Genomic DNA, 18,100 nt, shown 5'->3' on the forward strand with positions numbered 1-18,100 from the left:
CTAGTGTTTAGTTTTTTCTAGATATTTTTAAATGAACTCTTCTATAATTATTTGTGTAGTAAAATACTTATTTCTGGCAATTTAATTATATGTTACGTCGTACGACGTATTATTATTACATACGATTTATGGTTGGTCTATACCTATTTGGAGCAATTTTCAGTTCAATAACACACTTGCTGACTACACTCGGAAATACGAGCAACATCCAAGAACAGAGTCCTACAAGAAAAAACGAGAATAGATTTTATGAAGAAACAGAACTTATGAAATCAAAATTATCCCTCCTATATCTTCCCCAAAAATATTACCCCCACCTATTCCAGATCGACCACCAACTATTATAAAAAGCAAACCTAACCCTTCAATTTCAAAGTCACCAAGAATTTTTTCTCTAAGTTGTGAATAGATTTTTTTTATACAATGATAGAAAACAATAAGAACAAATGCTTAAATGTTAAAAAAAAAATAGGATATATTTAGGAGGGGTGGGAAGCGAAATAATTACTACATTGTCAATTTTTTTTATCTGTAACCTACATACTAGATTTCAAAGTGATAAGTAATTTAAAGTATAAAAAAGGTTAAAGCGGCTAATTCGTAAAATTCTGCATGTAAAACTCACTCGTTATCGACCGACTTTATAATTTTTTTTTTATTGCAATTATCCTATTGCAATAACTTGGCCCCCCAGGTGTTACGTCGTACGATGTATGCTTACTAATAGTAATATTTCTTTATGATTTGAACAATTCGATATGGACTAAATTAAATAAAAACTGCTGAATCTCAATTTTCCAATGCGTCAGTGTCGCTTATGAGTTGAGTTCGCAAAATGCAAAATACCTTGCGAAACAAATGACCAAATTTTAGAAAGATGCGAAGTTTTAAATAAGCCTTGTACGATTTTCATCGACAGTTTTTCGTCGTCAGTCACGAGCTCCGTATCGCGCCGGTCCGACTTTCTTTCTGCCCTTGTTTCTTTATGCCTTGCCAGGGTAAAATGCAAAATAACATTTACTTATTTCTCTTGCTTGTTGCGTGTTGTTCACGACTCGTACTTCGCGTTGGACCGAAAGATTTCTTTTTGCTGGAGTAGGAATGTTCTCATTGGGTAGCGACCTTCTTATCGGTATTGGTACTGTGCTAGCCAGTCTTCTGAACTTGTTTACTCTTATGAGTATGGCTTTTAAATCATTTGCTCGTATAGCCTCCATTACTGTATCGTAAGTTATAATAATTTTTTTGCTTCCGGGGTCTGTTCTGTGTTTTTCGGTAAAAATACACCGTGGTTTCCCAACTTGTTCAAATTCTCGCACAACGGTCCAGACTGGCACCTGCATGTCGCAGAATATTGATACGCTTGTACCTGCCGTGGTCATCTTGCTACTTTCTGTAAATATAGATTTTTTTTTGTATTAGGGGATGTACTGTTAAAGCTTGGTTCATATACAGGGGTGTGTTAATAATAATCGCATTCCGTTTCATTTTTAAATTGGGTTTCTATTATGAATGATTTGGATTTACTTAATTTATTGCATTTCGTTTTAGAAGTACTAGGGGTCTCTGTTGAGTTTGTTTCGATTATGGGGTTATCGCGATTGGGTTCGTTAGTTTGAGGCATTTTATATGTTTGCTTATTTAATTTGTGTTAGGGTATCATCATTCCGTATTTCATTCCCATTATTAATGCTATGATGCCTGCTATCATAATCAGTTGGAAGGTTAGACCGCTATACAGGAGGGTGTTTGTTTTATATTCGCGTCTTTTCTGTTCTTTTAATTCACTTAATTTTTCTATCATTTGTTTTAAAGGTTTGGCTTGGTTAAAGTCAGATTTAGGTCCAATTATCTCAATGCTTTGGGGTGCATCGTGACCAGGATTCTGGTCTTTTTCGTTGAGAATGGGATACATGTCATGTATCTTTAGATCAATTTCGGGTTTATACAAATATGTAGTTCGACTGGATTTGGTTTCCTGTCCATATATCATGCTGTCGGTGGTTCTCCCGACGCATTCCATATCTTATGTCACAGGTTTTTAGTATTTCTGTGTTGGGGTTTAATAGCATTGCTACTTCGCAGTCCTTTGTTGTAGGTGTGCTCTCAAATGGACCAAGTATTGGACTAATGAGGGCATAGTGTGTCTTTGTGCATTTAATTGTGGGTTCCACATCAAACTTAACGTATCTTTCTTGATTGGAATTTATTGCTATATATTTATGCGATGTTTTCACGAAGACTATTTCTGTTGTTTGGTTTTGATCATTTTGTGGCACTGCCACCGGATGTAGTCTGTAAATTTGATATGGTTCTCTGTCCGCAAGTGATACATGTATTACGGCAATGGTCCTTCCGTCTTGGTGAATCGCGTCAATTTCTGATATTTTGATTATTTCTTCTATTCTTAAATGCTCTGCGGGTATAGCAAAGTCCAGGTTTTCGCTGGTTCTCTTTACGTCCGTAATAATTTGATGTAGCATGCTTGTTGTTATAAGTTCCGGGTGGATCTTTCGTTCCTTCAGATATCTGAGTACTTTCAAAACCTTTTCGTTGCTTTTTATTAAGTGGTTCAGTGTTGATTCTAGGCGTCTCACGTATACTGTTATTTGTACTAGATGTTTTAGTTCATCGTCTTCTTTGAACATTTTGTTTATTGTTTTGGTCATGCTTGCTTCGAATTCTTGGAGCACTTTCTGGTGATTTTGGTTATGTTATATAGTTCTTCAAATTGCGCTGAGACTGTATGTGCATTTTGGTCCATTATCTGCACGATTTTCGTCTGGTCCTGAAATAACGTGTCTATGTTCTTGTTGATATTGTCTACGTCGTCAGTGGTGACTAGACCGAATAAGCTTTTGCTTACTGAGCCTATTATTCCTAGGGGTGCTATTCTTTTCACTCGAATGCTTCTGGGATTTCTCACTGCTGGATACGATTGGTGTGTCATTGTTTTGATGGTTTCATTTATTTGCTTTTGTACCTCTTTCAAAGTTTGGTCTTTTAAGTTTATAAGATCTAGTCCTAATGCATGTTTGCATTTTGTCTCTTCGATTCGCGTCAAACAACTGTTGCAGGCGGCCTTGTATGACTCCAATGGTGCATGTATCTGCATGAATTCATCCACCTCGAAGTAGATTTGAATTTTCCAGTCAGCTCTCCTTGTTCTCATGACGTCCACTCTCTCAAAGTAGATGCCAGGATTCGGGTCTAATGGGTCTATTTGATATTGGGATTGACTTTGGGTCGTTATCATTATATTTCAAATTATAAGCAAAAGTTTGTTGAATTTATTCATCCTGCAAATTTTGATATTAGTTAATGGGAGTTTATAAGAATTTTATGAATGTTTTATTTGAAAATTTATTTATGTTAATATGTTATTAATTAATCAGAATTGGTATCAGAGTTGTCCTCTACATGTTTTAATGTATCTATATGCTTTCGAATTCTTTTACCATTAGGATATTCTAAAATTACATTTTTCCTACCAATAAATTCAATAATCTTCAAGGGCTTATTTCTATAACCATCAAACTTTCCTGTTCGAGGTTCAGTAATAAGTCTGGCATAGCCTCCCACTTTCCCCTTAAATTTCCTAACCTTTTTGTCATAAACTTGTTTCGATTTATGTTTGTTTTTCCCCCGCTAAGAGTTTCATTTCATGGAGTAGCAATATGAGATCTCTAATGTACGCGTTATAGGTTCTTAACTTTTCATCAGAGGGTATTTTTAAGGGGAAACGGGCTATTCTACCATAGACTAATTCGAAAGGGGTGAAGTTAGTTGCTGAATGTACGCTAGTATTGTACGTAAATGTCGCGAAGGGTGCTAATTTATCCCAATCATCGTATTTTTCAGAATAAATTCTGATAAACTCGACGAGGGCGCATGGCTTCTTTCGAGAGAGCCATTGGTTTGGGGTCTATAACCAGAAGTGGTCAAGCGATTTATTTTAAATAAGTTTAGCATGCATTGAACTATGTTAGTGCATTCTAAAACGCATTTGTTCAGTGATTTCTTCTCCTTCTTAGAGACACAATGATAAATCGGTAACCGACTCGTACTCTCTGGCATTATGCTCTTTTCTTGATATCTCTTGAGACTTTCTTCAAACTTCTTGCTTAATTCTTCCACTTCTTCCTTGCTTAAAGTGGTCCTTATGGAACTTTCTCTTACGGAGTCATTATCGGTGTTTGCTTCTGTATTTGAAGGTTCTTCTGCACTTACTAGCACTTCGATATTACTGATTGTCCTATTTTGACTGTCGGTCGATGACGTGTCTCCATCGGAGTCAGAGTCTTCTGATTGGTAATCATCAATTCTTAATCCACTGTACCTTGGGTCGGGCAGTGGTGGTCTTTCGGTTTCACTCCCTGCTAATGCTGTGGATGATAGCCATGACCTGCGTGATGGAGAGAGTTTTCTATTGGTGGATGCCTCAGAATCGGTATCACTTTGGGTATCCTTACTGCTTTCTTCTTCGCTAGTTGCAATGGTCTCTGATGTAGGTTTGGTCACTTTCAACAAAGGTTTGTCCATGGGTTTATTTGTTTTGGCAGACTTCAATGTCTTAGTTACTTTTGGTATTGCTCCTTGTTTGATGTAGGTGGCTATTGGACTTTCTACCTTTGCTGTTCTCCCTCGCGTCCTTTGCGCAATCACGCTGTGGTCCAATTTTGGTGCATAGTTGTTTGTTTTCGCTCCTACTGGTCTCCCTCTTCCTCTTGGTGCCGTAGTTCTTTCAGATGCTGAGTGAGCTCTGTTTCGAAAGGTTGTTCCATCTGTTGAAGCATGACTTTTGGTTTTGTTCCCGTTCTGCTTTGTCTTTTCATCTATAATCATGACCTTTATTTTTGGCAGATTTTCATTTATTTCCTTTTCGGTCATTTCTGGAGGATTTCTTGATAAGGCATCAGCATTCTTGTTCAGTTTGCCTGGCTTATATTTAAAAGTGCACTCGTACCCGGTGAATCTAAACATCCACCTCATCAATCTTTGTCCAGAGTCCTTTCTAGTATGCATCCAATTTAATGGTTCGTGATCACTGACCAAGGTAAATTTGCGACATAATAAATATGGTCTGAATTGATGTAGCGCATATAATACAGCTAAACACTCATTTTCTGTATTGGAGTAGTTTCTTTCCGCTTTGTTTAATGCTCTCGATAAATATTATACGGGGTGGTTGAATCCATCTTTCTCTTGGCTTAGAACGGCTCCAATTGCGTAATCCGATGCATAAGTCGTCAGAGTGAATTCTTTGTTGAAGTCTGGAAATTGTAGTATGGGTTCCTCCATGAGGCACTGTTTTAATTTTTCAAAGCTCTCTTCGCATTTTTCGGTCAACTCAAACTTAACGTTCTTTTTCAATAAATCATTCTTTAATGTACTTTCGATAATAGCCAAACATTCCAAGAACTTCCCTTATATTTTTTGCGCTTTTGGGTGTGGCTAATTTAGCGATGGCTGCAACTTTCTCTGGATTTGGTCCCACGCCTCTTGCACTGATTATGTGTCCTAAGAAGCCCACTTATGTTCTGAAGAATTCAATTTCATCTGGTTGCAGAACCAATTTCGCTTCACTCAGTCTTTGCATTAAATTTCTGATTCTACTTTCGTGCTCTTGTAGATCTTTGCTATAAACAACGATGTCATCTACATACACAGGCATCTCAATGTTCTGAAGTCCTCTAAGTGCTTTTTCCATTAGTCTTTGGAAAATCGCTGTGGCATTTTTCAAACCTTCTGGCATTCTGGTATACTCGTAATGTCCATTGATTGTCGTAAAAGCTGTTTTATAGCAGTCCTCGGGTGCCATTAGTATTTGTTGAAAGCCGCTTACTAAGTCGAAGATGGAAAAGTACGTTGCACCTCCCAATTGGTCCATGATATCTGCGTCTCTGATTGTTTTCTTGTTCAATTCTCTAAAATCAATCACCATCCACCATCTTGGATTTCCATGGCTGTCGGGTTTATTTGGCACAATCCATATCGGTGAATTGGATTCTCTTATGATTTTGTCTCTTATTTTCTTGGCTACACTGTCTCTCACAACTTGCTTATGCTGTGGCGGGTGTCTATATTGCTTTGTGTTTATAGGTACATTGTTCTCTAAATGAATGCAGTGCTGAATCATATCAGTACATGGTAGTCTGTCACCTGGTAGTAAGAATCTATCTAAATAGTCTTCGATTATTCGGTCCACTATATCTAGTTCTTCTCGATTGAGATTACTTCTTCTTATGGCTTCTTTCACCTTTTCCAATCGTTTGATTCTATCTATTATTGCATCTTCATCAAACTCACTGTCTGTTTCTTGCAGGATATCGGGTCCTGTGTCGAAAGGTATTAGTTCTTTTGGATCCACTTCTATCGTCACGTCTTGTTCACTGGTGTTGATAGCCATTATCTTGCAAGTGTTGTTCACGTTTGTCACTACTCCTTCGCCCACGAAGAGATTTTCGTTCCCCACGTCAATTCTTGGTATATTTCTCTCTTCCAGGTTGCTTTTGATTAAGTTGATTTGTATTACTTGTCTGCTCCTCGCTTTTAATGTATGTGTCACCTTCCCTGGGGCTTGTTCTGTCTCTCCGATGATTGTTGATTCTGTTAACTCATTTCTCTTTTCAATTGCAGGTTCTACCTTTAGTATTTCGTTGGCTTGTTTGCATTTATATCCTTTTCTTTAATTCTTTGGATTATGTGCTTCTTCGTGTACTATGAACGGTATTGGGTGCATCACATCTCCGCTTATCATTAGCGCATTTTTGTAATAAGATATCACAGCCTCTTCTTTCTTTAGCTAATTGCGTCCTAACATCCCATCAAATGGAATTGGAAAGTCATCCGACACTATTTGGAATTTTACTGGGGTACCTTTTATATCTAAATATATTGATGCGTACGTCTTCACAGTCTGGTTCGTGATTCCGCTTAGTTCTCTAGCGTCAGCAGTGCAGATAGGCATGTCATCGTCCAGTACACTTGCTTTAATTAAATTCACTGTGGCTCCGTTGTCAATCATGAATTCCACCCATGGTTTAGTGGTTCCAACTGGTATTCATATTCTTACTGCTGTGGCTTTGTCCCTCCCAATCAACATTTTGAGGTCCTTTACAATTTGTGGGCCACATTCTTGATACCTCTCTGGCCTCGACAAAATTGCCATTACTGGTGCTTTCGGCTGATTGTTGCTTGGATTCGTTGGGTTCGCATTTTTGTTCTCGTTGTATGCCTGTAGCTGTTGTTGATAATGCTGTTGATCCGTGTTTCCGGGCATCTGTTGGTTTTGGACTTGATTTGTACCCTGCATTGGATGCATTTGGTTATTTCTCGGATAACCTTGGTTTTGGCTCGCCATCCTGGGGTTGTGGCGAGCCTCTTGGTAGTTTAAATTACCTCTTTGGGCCTGATCATTATGTTGCTGGTGATTATTGCGCCAGTTAGTGTCATTTCTCCTGTCAGGATACGGTGGTGCGTCATAGTATCTTCCAGTCTCGTGATCGAATATTTGCTGATTTCCCCAGTTTCCATTGCTATTTCAAGCCTGCCATTTGTTACATTGTTGCTGCCCATTATTGTAATTGCGATGGTAACCTTCTCGTCCACCTTGGTTGCCATAATTATTTTGGTAGAGATTCTCATGCCGGTATCCTCCCTAATTACGATAATTGTCACCATTTTGCGGCCCATTATAATTGTCTTGATTGTTGTAATATCGGCCTCTACCTCTGTATGGCCTTGAATCTGGAATTATTTTAGCTTCCATCCTGGTTTCTAGTCGTACTGTTTCTTCATAAGCTTCTCGCAAATCATTGGGTTTACTATAATCTACTCGCTCAGCCAAATTTACAGGTAAACCTTTGATAAATATGTCCACTGCTAAAGTTTCCAATGGTGCCATCATCTCATTTTTGAATTCTTCTCCTTTTTCTTCCTTCAAAGCATTCTTATCACTGCTCAGGAGCACGTTTATTTCATCATAAAAATTGCCTACTGTGTCTTGTTCAATCATTCTCACGTTCTGTATCTTGTTATTATAGTAACTGAAATTTCTTCCGGGTCCAAATCTTTGCTTTAAATGTTGTATCAAATCTTCTACACTTTTTATCGTTTTATGTTTAAACTTTTTTTTGCTTATCCCGTTATTTTATGTAGAGCATGTTGTAAAAATTGCGGCTTGATCGGGTCACTGACTAACTCGCTGGCGTTCCTCAAATCTTGTACGTAGTCTCGAAGATTCTTTTTCCCATCAAAACTTGGAATGCCGCTTATGCAATTTATGAGTGCAAATCTGTTTGCCATGGTGCTCATTAATAGCATGCTCGCATCTGGTGCTCCTCCATTGGCTGAATCATCATTGTTTGAGGCGTTCCCCGTCATCTCGAATAAGTACGGTGTGCCTTCTAGATAATCTAGATAATCACTCGTATCGTCGATTGACTCTCTTGCACTCTTATGATACTTTGAGTTATTTAATATGCTTTCAGTTACTTTGATTTTCTTCTTCTTACCCAATTTATTTTTAATTAATTGTAGAATTTTGCCTAACTTATGTCACCACTCTTACTCGTCGCCGATATCACTTAATTTCAAAAAGTTTTACTTTTAAATTCGAAGAGAAAAATTAAAAAGATATGTGCCTTGGAAGCATACAAAATGTATGAACCAAAACAAACAAAAAAAATATTACTAAGGTTTCGTATGTCGCAAAAGGGGTTTTTAGGGTGATATATATAATGCTCGTAGAGGATTAAAAAAAAATTAAAATCCACGCAAGTTGAGAGGAAAAAAAATGAAATTCCAAAAGATAAACTTAAGCTAAAACCTTTCAAATTATCATAACCTTTATCCTAAAACAATATCGCTCGATTCTTATATACTAAAAGGAAAATTGAATAGTTGTATCTTAATAATTAAATTCAAAAACCCAAAAAAAATAGTACCCAGAACTTAAACGTTACTAATTAGCCTAGTCAAAATTAAAATTCCTAAGATTCTGAAAATTATCGATGAGATTTGATTGTTTATTTGAAAATTATTGTAAAATCTAATTGGGCAGATTGAGTTAAATGTGTGCTGAAATAGTTTAACAAAAGTTTAAAAGTTTTTACGTAAATTGCATATAAAGCGTCACTCAATTTTATTTAATTTAATTAAACATAAAAAGAATTAGATGAACATGATGAAAAAGAATAAAATTGAAATTCTAAGCAATTATTAGTAGACTATGCTTAAAAGTAATTAAACACCTTATGATCAACCAATTAAAGAAAAACCGAATTAATAGTAAAGTATTATCCTTAAAAGAAAAACAAATTTTAATATTGTTTTTAAATCTACGAAGATAAAGAATTTATTATTCACTTAATATTTAGTTAATAGAACCCTAAACCAACAATTATTACTTCCTACGGTGTAAAGTTCTCTCGGTAAAATAATCAAACCAAAAAAAAATTATTTATTTATTTACGAAAAGGTTAAACAAGCGTGATTTTAAATCTATATTAATTAATAATGATTATTATTGTTGTAAAACTCTTAAAATGTTGATCTTTCGTTTTCACTATTTGAATCCCGCGCCCGCTCAAAATGGCTGTCGCGCGCTCTCTCTGCTTCTTGACTCTATCTCGACTCGGCCGCGTCAGTTGCGCGCGCCTAGTCTCGCACCGCTGTAAAGTCCCTAGCCGCGCCTAGTAACCACGCTCGAACGCATGCGTCTGCGCCCGCGTTCGCTTTGAACAAACACGTGCCGTCGGCTGCTATGCTGCAATAGCTAACCTCACCCGCGTCGCGTCGTGTACATTCTCCTTCAATTATCGTTATTAAATCGCGTTGAAAATAGTGCGCACGTGTAATTAGCTTCGACGCGTTCCAACATTCGACTTTCTCAAAATAATGGCGAGAATAAAAGTGTGTGTTTGTGATAAAATAATGAATATTTTGAAACTAGGTGTCTAATTGCATTTGTCGCACAACTAAAGTTAGATATTCTTGTTTAGACGCGTTTTCTCAATTTTTTTCCTCTCATAAAGATTAGAGGGGCCAATTTGTTCATATTTTAAAACTTATATCTTCACAACATCAAACAATGAGTGTGACTTTACCAATTTGTTGTCAGTCGCACTCTTTCATTTCTAATAACCTCTGATACCAATTTTGATTTTCTTTTATAAAATGGAGCGAATACTTCTGGTCCTGAACAGTCAACCCTCACTCTTGCTGTGAAAATCGAATTTCAGCACCAGAGTGTCTGCGTAATAAGGACGCTGGTAAATGCCAATGATTTTTAATCTTCGTCGACCAGATTGAGGTATGTATATAATACTTATATTGGATTCGCTTGTGTTTTCTTTCCCTTTACATAAAAACTAACGGACTCTTCCCTCTAAAGTAACACAGCTTTACCAACTTGTTGTCAGCTGTATTATATAAATTTTTATATGTTCATGAGATATTTTTTTATATTAAAATCATAAATATTTTAGTCATTATCATTTGGGGTCCATTTACAAGCAATGATTTCGTTCCTTTTTTTGAAAATTGCAAAGTTGCTTTTGTCGAAATTTTTGAGAATTAAGATGCTTTGACTAAAATGATTTTATTTTCGGCAAATTTTTGAAGATTTGAAAATTTCTCTTTTTGAAATTTGGATACTCGATAATTTTTCTTTTCGATTCGAATATTTTCCTAACATATTTTTCTTCTCAATAGGCTGAAAGAACATGAACAAAGCAACGATTGATTTCAAGTTTGGGAAAACCGAAGTTCGCAAGATGGCCGCCCTCTTAACTACCCACGCGCACTCAACCACTACAAAAGCTCTGACGTCACGGCACGACGCCAAGCTCCCAAGCGACGTTTTCGACTCTGCTGCGCGCAGTTTGAAATTCGACACCTGCCTTTGTTACGAGTATCTCGCGTGATTTTACTCTTAAAGAAATTTTTTTTTAATCACTTCGCGTTCACTTATTTTATTTCACCATTTAATTTTCACGATTTTTCTAATTTTAAATTTTTTTGTTTTAGCGTCGCGGACACTGCATTCACGTTAATATTAGTATATTGTGGTCCAAAAGAAAAGAGAATCAAATTTGCTTTGAGATAGGCAATATCTCGGTGGGACCTCCAATTTTTGTTAGGTGGAAACTTGAAGAGTATCCCCTTTTTATGCGAGTTTGCCTATCTGACACGCTCTACAGGTGTCCAGGGAGGAATCTGGTCTGGATCCGTATCCCTGCCTGCAAATGTCCTTTCTTTGCTTTTGGTAGTGGTCCAAATTAATATTTATGATTCTTACCTTACGATGTTTACTTGAACAAACTCTTTACAATTCTACAGAAAATTCTCACTTGAAATCTAAATAATGAAAACTATTGTCTCTGACTAATTGATTTGGATCTGTGAATTAGAATCTGAATAAAACTCTATTGGTCCGCCGGCTTCTGCGCCCGATCACGGAATGGGAGAGCAGCGTGATTCGAGAGCGCTCGGAAGAGGTTCCGGACCTCCCACGCCGTCGCCAGCTTACTTCCCCTTAGCCGCGTTACAGTGTCGACACTTGTTGCACTCATTAGGCCTTACAGGGCCTGGCAGCTAGTTGCGCGTCGAAACTGCAACGTAGCTCCGCACATGCACCTCTAGCCGTTGACGGGGAAGTTGTTTGTGGCCTTGAGTCTCGCTGTTCCTTTATACGTGTAGAACTTTTTCGATCCCACATTTGAAATTATTATTTCAAATGTGAATCCAGAAAGTTGCCACGTAACATAAATATTACTATCGCATAAATTTTATAATATAAAAAAAGCTTTAACATTAAGAATTGTAAAAATTTAGGACTAAAATTTGCATATTAGGCATTCTACGGGAAGTCGGACACTTCGCGGTCGAAAAATCGAGCTCTTGCAATTTTCAGGGCACACTAATCAGACCAAGTATTTACATGCGCTTGGAAATACAATATATAAAAAACATGGGTGCCACCTCCGAAAATCGCTCGCCACATTCGATAAGGACATTCGTTTTCAACGATTTTTTTTTTTAAATTCAAGATCTTGGACCCAGCTGTCTATTAATGTCGAAAAAAATGACGATTATTTGGCCAGGTAATTAATTACCCGAGGCACAATAAAGGCTATTTTTTGGTAATTAGTAATTGGCTCGTAACTTTCTGTTGGCATAGGGTTCGGAGGTGGCACCCATGTTTTTTACATATTGTATGCCCAAGCGCATGTAAAAAACTTGGTCTGGTTAGTGTGCCCTCAAAATTGCAAGAGCTTGATTTTTCGACCGCGAAGTGTCCGACTCCTCGTAGAATGCCTTATATGCATTGATAGATCCTTTAATATAAATTAGCAAGTATTTTATAAACTAAGTCTGTTTAGAGTTGACGCTGGTGCTGAGCGTGTGACAGTTGGACGTTTACACTTTAGTGAAACCACGAGTAATAATATGAGGAAAAAGGGTAAACCTAATCCAGATCAAAGGTATTTTTATTTGATTGTTGGGCTTCATGCTCATACATCTGATCAAGTCAACTATCAAGTCGTCGCATATGCTTCTGAAAGGATAATCGTTAGGGTAAGCCAAGCCTTTATTTATCTTTATACTGCGTAACTAAAATTTACTTTTATGAAGCTTCCTCTAGGCAAATGTATTGTTTAAATATTTATTTAATAATGTATTTAATAATGTATCGCTAAAAATTGTCTTTTAAAAAAGTAAAGATCATGCAAGTTTAATGTATTCCAAAAAATGATCATGGTTGTCAATCGCATAGCATTTCATACATATTTGTTACAAAAATTCTTCTATTGGTCAAAATTAGTTGTCAACAAATGCTGTAGCAAATATCATAAATGTAACCATATATTAAAAAAGTAATGAGATCAATGGAAATAAAGCAAGTTTTAAATGTATAAATAATGTAAATAATTCTATAACAGAAACTACAATTTATATACTAAATTTGTTAGCAAACAATTTATCTAGCAACGAAATTACAAATAAAAAAGAACTAAGATTAATCAAACAAAGTCAAGTTTGTTATGTTTAATCATAATAAAGCAAAGAAATTGTTCCGTTTAATCATGGTTTTCCTTAACTTAAAGTTAAGTTATATAATGATCAATTAGGAATAACTCCCAAGGCACTTATACGTAACTTGCCATGCCCGTTTTATTTTACTTATGATATTGTCTGTTAGCAAGTTATTTGTGCATACTTATTAGTGTACATAAACTTATAAAATAATTATTTGGATACAATGCCCTATTAAAAAATCTCACGTGAGATTTCAGGTGAGATTTTTCAATAGGGTGATATATTATCAATGCAGAAAACATGACATATATTTGTAAATATAGTTAACAAAAAGTATCTAATATGATGTAACATTTTGTTCCTTATGTCTAAACAAATTATAGAAATTACGCATAAGTTATGAAAAATTTATTTATTTAGATAAAAAAACCACTGTCAATTCTTTGGCACGCAGCTTCCTCCAACTGAATTATAGTTCCAATAGATAAAATATTGTTTAAATATATAGTATATTAATGGTTCTTTGTAACGGGATGAGACTTGACGATGAAGAATCGATCTGGCGCTCCCGAGATCTCTGCGCGCGTGCTACCACTGAGCCATCGCTGCCCTATTTCGTCACTTTCTATCCTCCCTCGATTACCGGCGTGGCGAGGGACGTTGTTCTTCGTTACTTCTTATATAACTTCATAAAACCACTTATTCTTTTAAAATATTCTCAACTTTAGTAAGCGAGTTATACGGTTTAACAAAAATAGTAATTTTCAGTTATACAAAGTATACAGTGAAAGACAAAGAATTTGAGTCTTAATATATTTTGAACTAATCAATTAGGCATAGGCAGCAAGAAGAAATTAGCCGAGATAAGATTTATCTTTTTCCAAAATCTTACATTATATTCGAGTGAAACAAATTTTCTCCGGTTCTCTGGGCCACCAGCCCTATGTCACACTTTTTTAGATTTTACGTTATGGTTTTATATAAAATCCCCCTATTATATTAAAGAGAAATCCATTTTGGCGTTCTTCGTTTCTCCGGTTCTCTGGTCCTCCGGTTCTTCGGTCCTCTGGTTCTCCGAGTTCATAATTTTTTTTATGAATTAGAGAGACGTCTCTATTATATTAAATCTCATTTTAATCATGAATTAATTAACAATCTTGTGCAATAGCATCGACTTAAAGGTAACGATTTCAGACCCGTCTCACCGATCGCCAAAGCGAACAGCGTCTCTCCATTGAAACCCATAAAGTCAATATATGCACAAGGTTGTAGTTATTAAAATTATTAAACACACTTCAAATGAGAAATAATATAAATGATAACCTGTGAAGACTTCAAAACGTTTCTGTTTCTGATATACTAAATTATATATGACTATGATTTACCGATCTTAACGCATACATATTACGCATACATACTGCTTCTACAGGTCAGAGCAGAATAATTAGAGGAAATTATAATAAAAGTTCATTGATAAATAACAGGAAAGTATTTATATAAAATCAACCAATCAATCAAACCAACAAAATCAATTTATATAAAACATTATCTATAGATAATTTTAATAATCAAAATAATAGAATTCACCGATGTTACAGCTTCTAGAGGTCAGAGCAGAATGAGCAGTGTAAACAATTTTTCACGCTATTTATACATATTTTCGCGCTTGCGCAGAGGATTAAATATATATTAGTTCCCTCAATAAGTTTCAAAATATAATTTTACAATATTTTAACAGTGTCAGATTATCTGTGATTATAAATTCCAATACTACCAAATGTATTTATGAAATATACATATTTAAAATGTATATATATATATAGTAACGAGTTGAGCACCGCGGCTAACTCGTAGCGGTATTAGTACCGCTGTGCCGCGACGAAACAGGGTAGACTCGCGCGAAAAACACGTGCGAATTCGGGAATAAGAGTGAGTGCGCGGGCAATCCTTCAGGTGCGCGCTCACATAGCTCTCGGTCTTCAAAAGATCAACACGCAACTTCGCTCGTACAGTTCGGAAACTTTGGCGATTCGAAGTGCTGTGCTGTGTCCAGCAATTTGAAGTGTGTGAGTGAGACGCGGAATTCGGAGATCCTGATCCCCCTGTCTAGCGGTCCAGCGCAGTGGTCAAGTCTCGCAGCCTGTCGCGGATCAGAAGCGTCATCGACGAGAGAGAGAAGGTTTGTGTGACGCGCAGTGCATGGGAGAGAATGTATGTGCAAGTGTGTATCACCCATGCGAGGGTGATCGTGCGCGCGCGACCTTCACGACGATATACGCGTACGAGTGCGATTATTCCAGCGTCGCGACGAGTCGCAAAGTTGTTGGCGACTCGCATATTATTATTTTATAATTGTAAATTCACGTTTATTTCGCGACTAGCAAATATAACCCTAGTCTTATTATTTTACGTGATTTTTCGTCATTTCTAAACCTCGCTCGTTTACTTCCGATTCCTGTTCCTTCCTGCGAATACCGCCGCCTCCGCGGGCGTTATTTATTAGTACTTATCTAACTCAGTTGAGCAGCCACAATTTTTTTTCAGACATTTTCAAGCTTTAAATATTTAGGCCTTTAAACATTTAGGCCTTATAATTTGTTTATGCAAAGCACTTTTATCGCAAACATAATTTTGGGCCTTAAAAATGTTAAACCTTAAGAAAATACATGGATAAGGACGTGCTGGTAAATTAAGATTGATCTTAAAGAACTAATTTTAGGCATTACATAATATGATGCTGGTAAGCTAAATTTTATAAAAGTCATTCTGGTGCTGCATTAGTTAAATGCTTATATTTCCAGCGCTGTATTTAATAAATGCTGCAGCCTATTCTAATATTTTCAGCGCTGAATTTAAAAAATGCTGCAGCCGATTCTCATATTTCCAGCGTTGCATTAAAAAAATGCTGTAGCCGATTCTCATATTTCCAGCGCCGCATTTAATAAATGCCGCAGCTAATTCTTATGTTTCCAGCTGAATTAAAAAAATGCTGCAGCTGATTTCCATAATTCCAGCGTTGCATTAAAAAAATGCTGCAGCCGATTTTCATACTTCCAGTGCTGCATTAGAAAAACCGCTGCCAATTCATTGGCACGTAGCTTCCACCAACTAAATTTATAGGTCTAATAAATGAAATATTGTTACAATATACAGTATATCTGCCTGCTAATGTATGAGGCGGTTTTTGATACATACAATTAATATATACGTTTTGGATGGTTCATTGTCTAAAAGTTTGCAGACCCCTCTGTTTTTTTTTATTATAGAATACGAATACTGCCGTCAATTTTTTTCACAGAAATTTACGCATGTTTACATGTGTTCGCCTTATCAGCCTAACCATCAAAACAAAAGGCTATTCATTAGATAGGTCGCTCGCGCAATTTTCGAGAAATCGATTTATACATTTTAGCTTTCGCGACGGTACATTGTCCGTCTTTTCCAAACAAAGTCGACTAGCATCCCGACAGTGAGCCTCGGGCCGACTGCAAGGAAGGACGTGCGCGAGGTGTGCGATTTTGTGGGGAATTTGAGAGTGTCGTGTGTGTGGAGAGAGAGAGAGAGAGAGAGAGAGAGAGAGAGAGAGAGAGAGAGAGAGAGAGAGATAGAGAGAGAGAGAGATTAGATTTAGATTTATATGTTTTTATTGTTGTACATTATGTTGTACATATTTAAATATAGTAAAAATACAGATAAGATCAACAATTGTTGTGTAAGAAGTGATAGTGTGAAGAGTAAATGGAATGAGGTGAAATGAGATGGATGGGCGTGTATGTTTGTGTCATGTTTGCATGTTTTCCAATTTAAATAAATATGATTTAGCTATTTGTTTAAAGTGTGATATGGATAGTGTGTTGCGAAGGTGAGATGGTAGGCTATTCCAGAGGCAGGAACACTGATGAAAAATGAGTTCCTCAGCGTCTCCGTTCTGAAGGACAGGATGTCCAGGGAGGTCACCTCACCCCTTACAGGCCTGAGCGCGACGTGGAAATCAAAACAGGCTATTAAGTAGATAGGTACGGAGATGTTGAATATTTTCCATAGAAAACAGGCCATGAAGTATTTCCTACGTCCGGCGCACAGTGGGAGAAAATGGACAAAATTCGAGCCACGCGTCATTTTTAATCGTAGAGCCATGATTTTTTTTAAACTCTTTAAAAAAGCATCAAGTTTAAGCTACAGTTGCGGAAATTATTATATCACCTTCCCCTAAACCCATGCGACCCCTAGAAGCCACCCCTACCAAACCACAAGCAGTCTAACTCATCTATCCCAGGGAACAGCGAGTTAAATCGCTTTATTTTTTCTTAAAATAATTAAACCATACACCATGAGCCAGCTAATAACCTAAATATCTCCCCCTAACCCGCTTAACCCCTAGTGCAGCTGTTATAATATTGTAATATTTATATTTTCTTGAATACAATATTCTTAGTGTACATTTTTCACCTTTACTATTCGATTGTTCCATTTTGGCATTATTCATTAATAGCAACTTTAAATGTTGTCTATCTCTTACTCTAGATAGAGTCATATATAACTGACCGTAACTAAAAACTGGTGATGGCAGATAGATGCCAACTTTATTAGGGTGGGGATAATTACAACGAAAGATAATTTTGCAGATAAATATATATGCTGAATATATATTTACCGAGGGGTAAATTTACCGAAAGATGGAAGTGTCAACGGTCAGAATATTCGATTTTCAAAAGTGCCGAAAAATTATTTACGATGGGTAAAAATGCCGAAAGTTAAAAATGCCGAAAAATCAAATGCCGAAACATATACGTTGATCGGTAAATGAACAAAATTTTCATCATTTTCAGCAATTTTAACTTTCCGCAACTTTACTTGATGGGATTTGTTTCTTTAGTATTTTTAACTTTTGGTATTTTTATTTATCTGCAATATAAGCTTTCGGTGCATTTCTCCCCACCCCTTTATTATATGACTTACCTTGTGATTTATTTATTGTCAATGCGAAACATTATATCTAATAGGAAATTGTTTTCTACGCATATTAAATGGTAGTTCTTCTTTAAATGGTGATAAA

The 18,100-nt window shown here is 36.5% G+C and overlaps 1 protein-coding gene across 5 annotated transcripts in view; it reads left to right on the top strand.

Annotated features, from left to right (window-relative positions):
- Positions 1-18,100, top strand: part of LOC103316355 (myelin regulatory factor) — a 299,437-nt gene that overhangs the window by 26,852 nt on the left and 254,485 nt on the right. For 4 of the 5 annotated variants that reach the window (XR_004345181.1, XM_032601471.1, XM_031922450.2 and 1 more), the window contains exon 2: positions 12,387-12,582. Coding sequence is in view for 4 of the 5 variants with exons in the window: in XM_032601471.1 (XP_032457362.1) it covers positions 12,387-12,582 (196 nt within the window). In the remaining variant the exon portion in view is untranslated. Of the gene's footprint in view, positions 1-9,745; positions 10,316-10,716; positions 10,916-11,031; positions 11,270-12,386; positions 12,583-18,100 lie in introns of those variants that run through there. The other variant, XM_031922451.2, reaches the window with a different exon arrangement.

Source organism: Nasonia vitripennis (assembly GCF_009193385.2).
Source record: "Nasonia vitripennis strain AsymCx chromosome 1 unlocalized genomic scaffold, Nvit_psr_1.1 chr1_random0016, whole genome shotgun sequence".
Taxonomy (NCBI): Eukaryota; Metazoa; Arthropoda; class Insecta; order Hymenoptera; family Pteromalidae; genus Nasonia; species Nasonia vitripennis.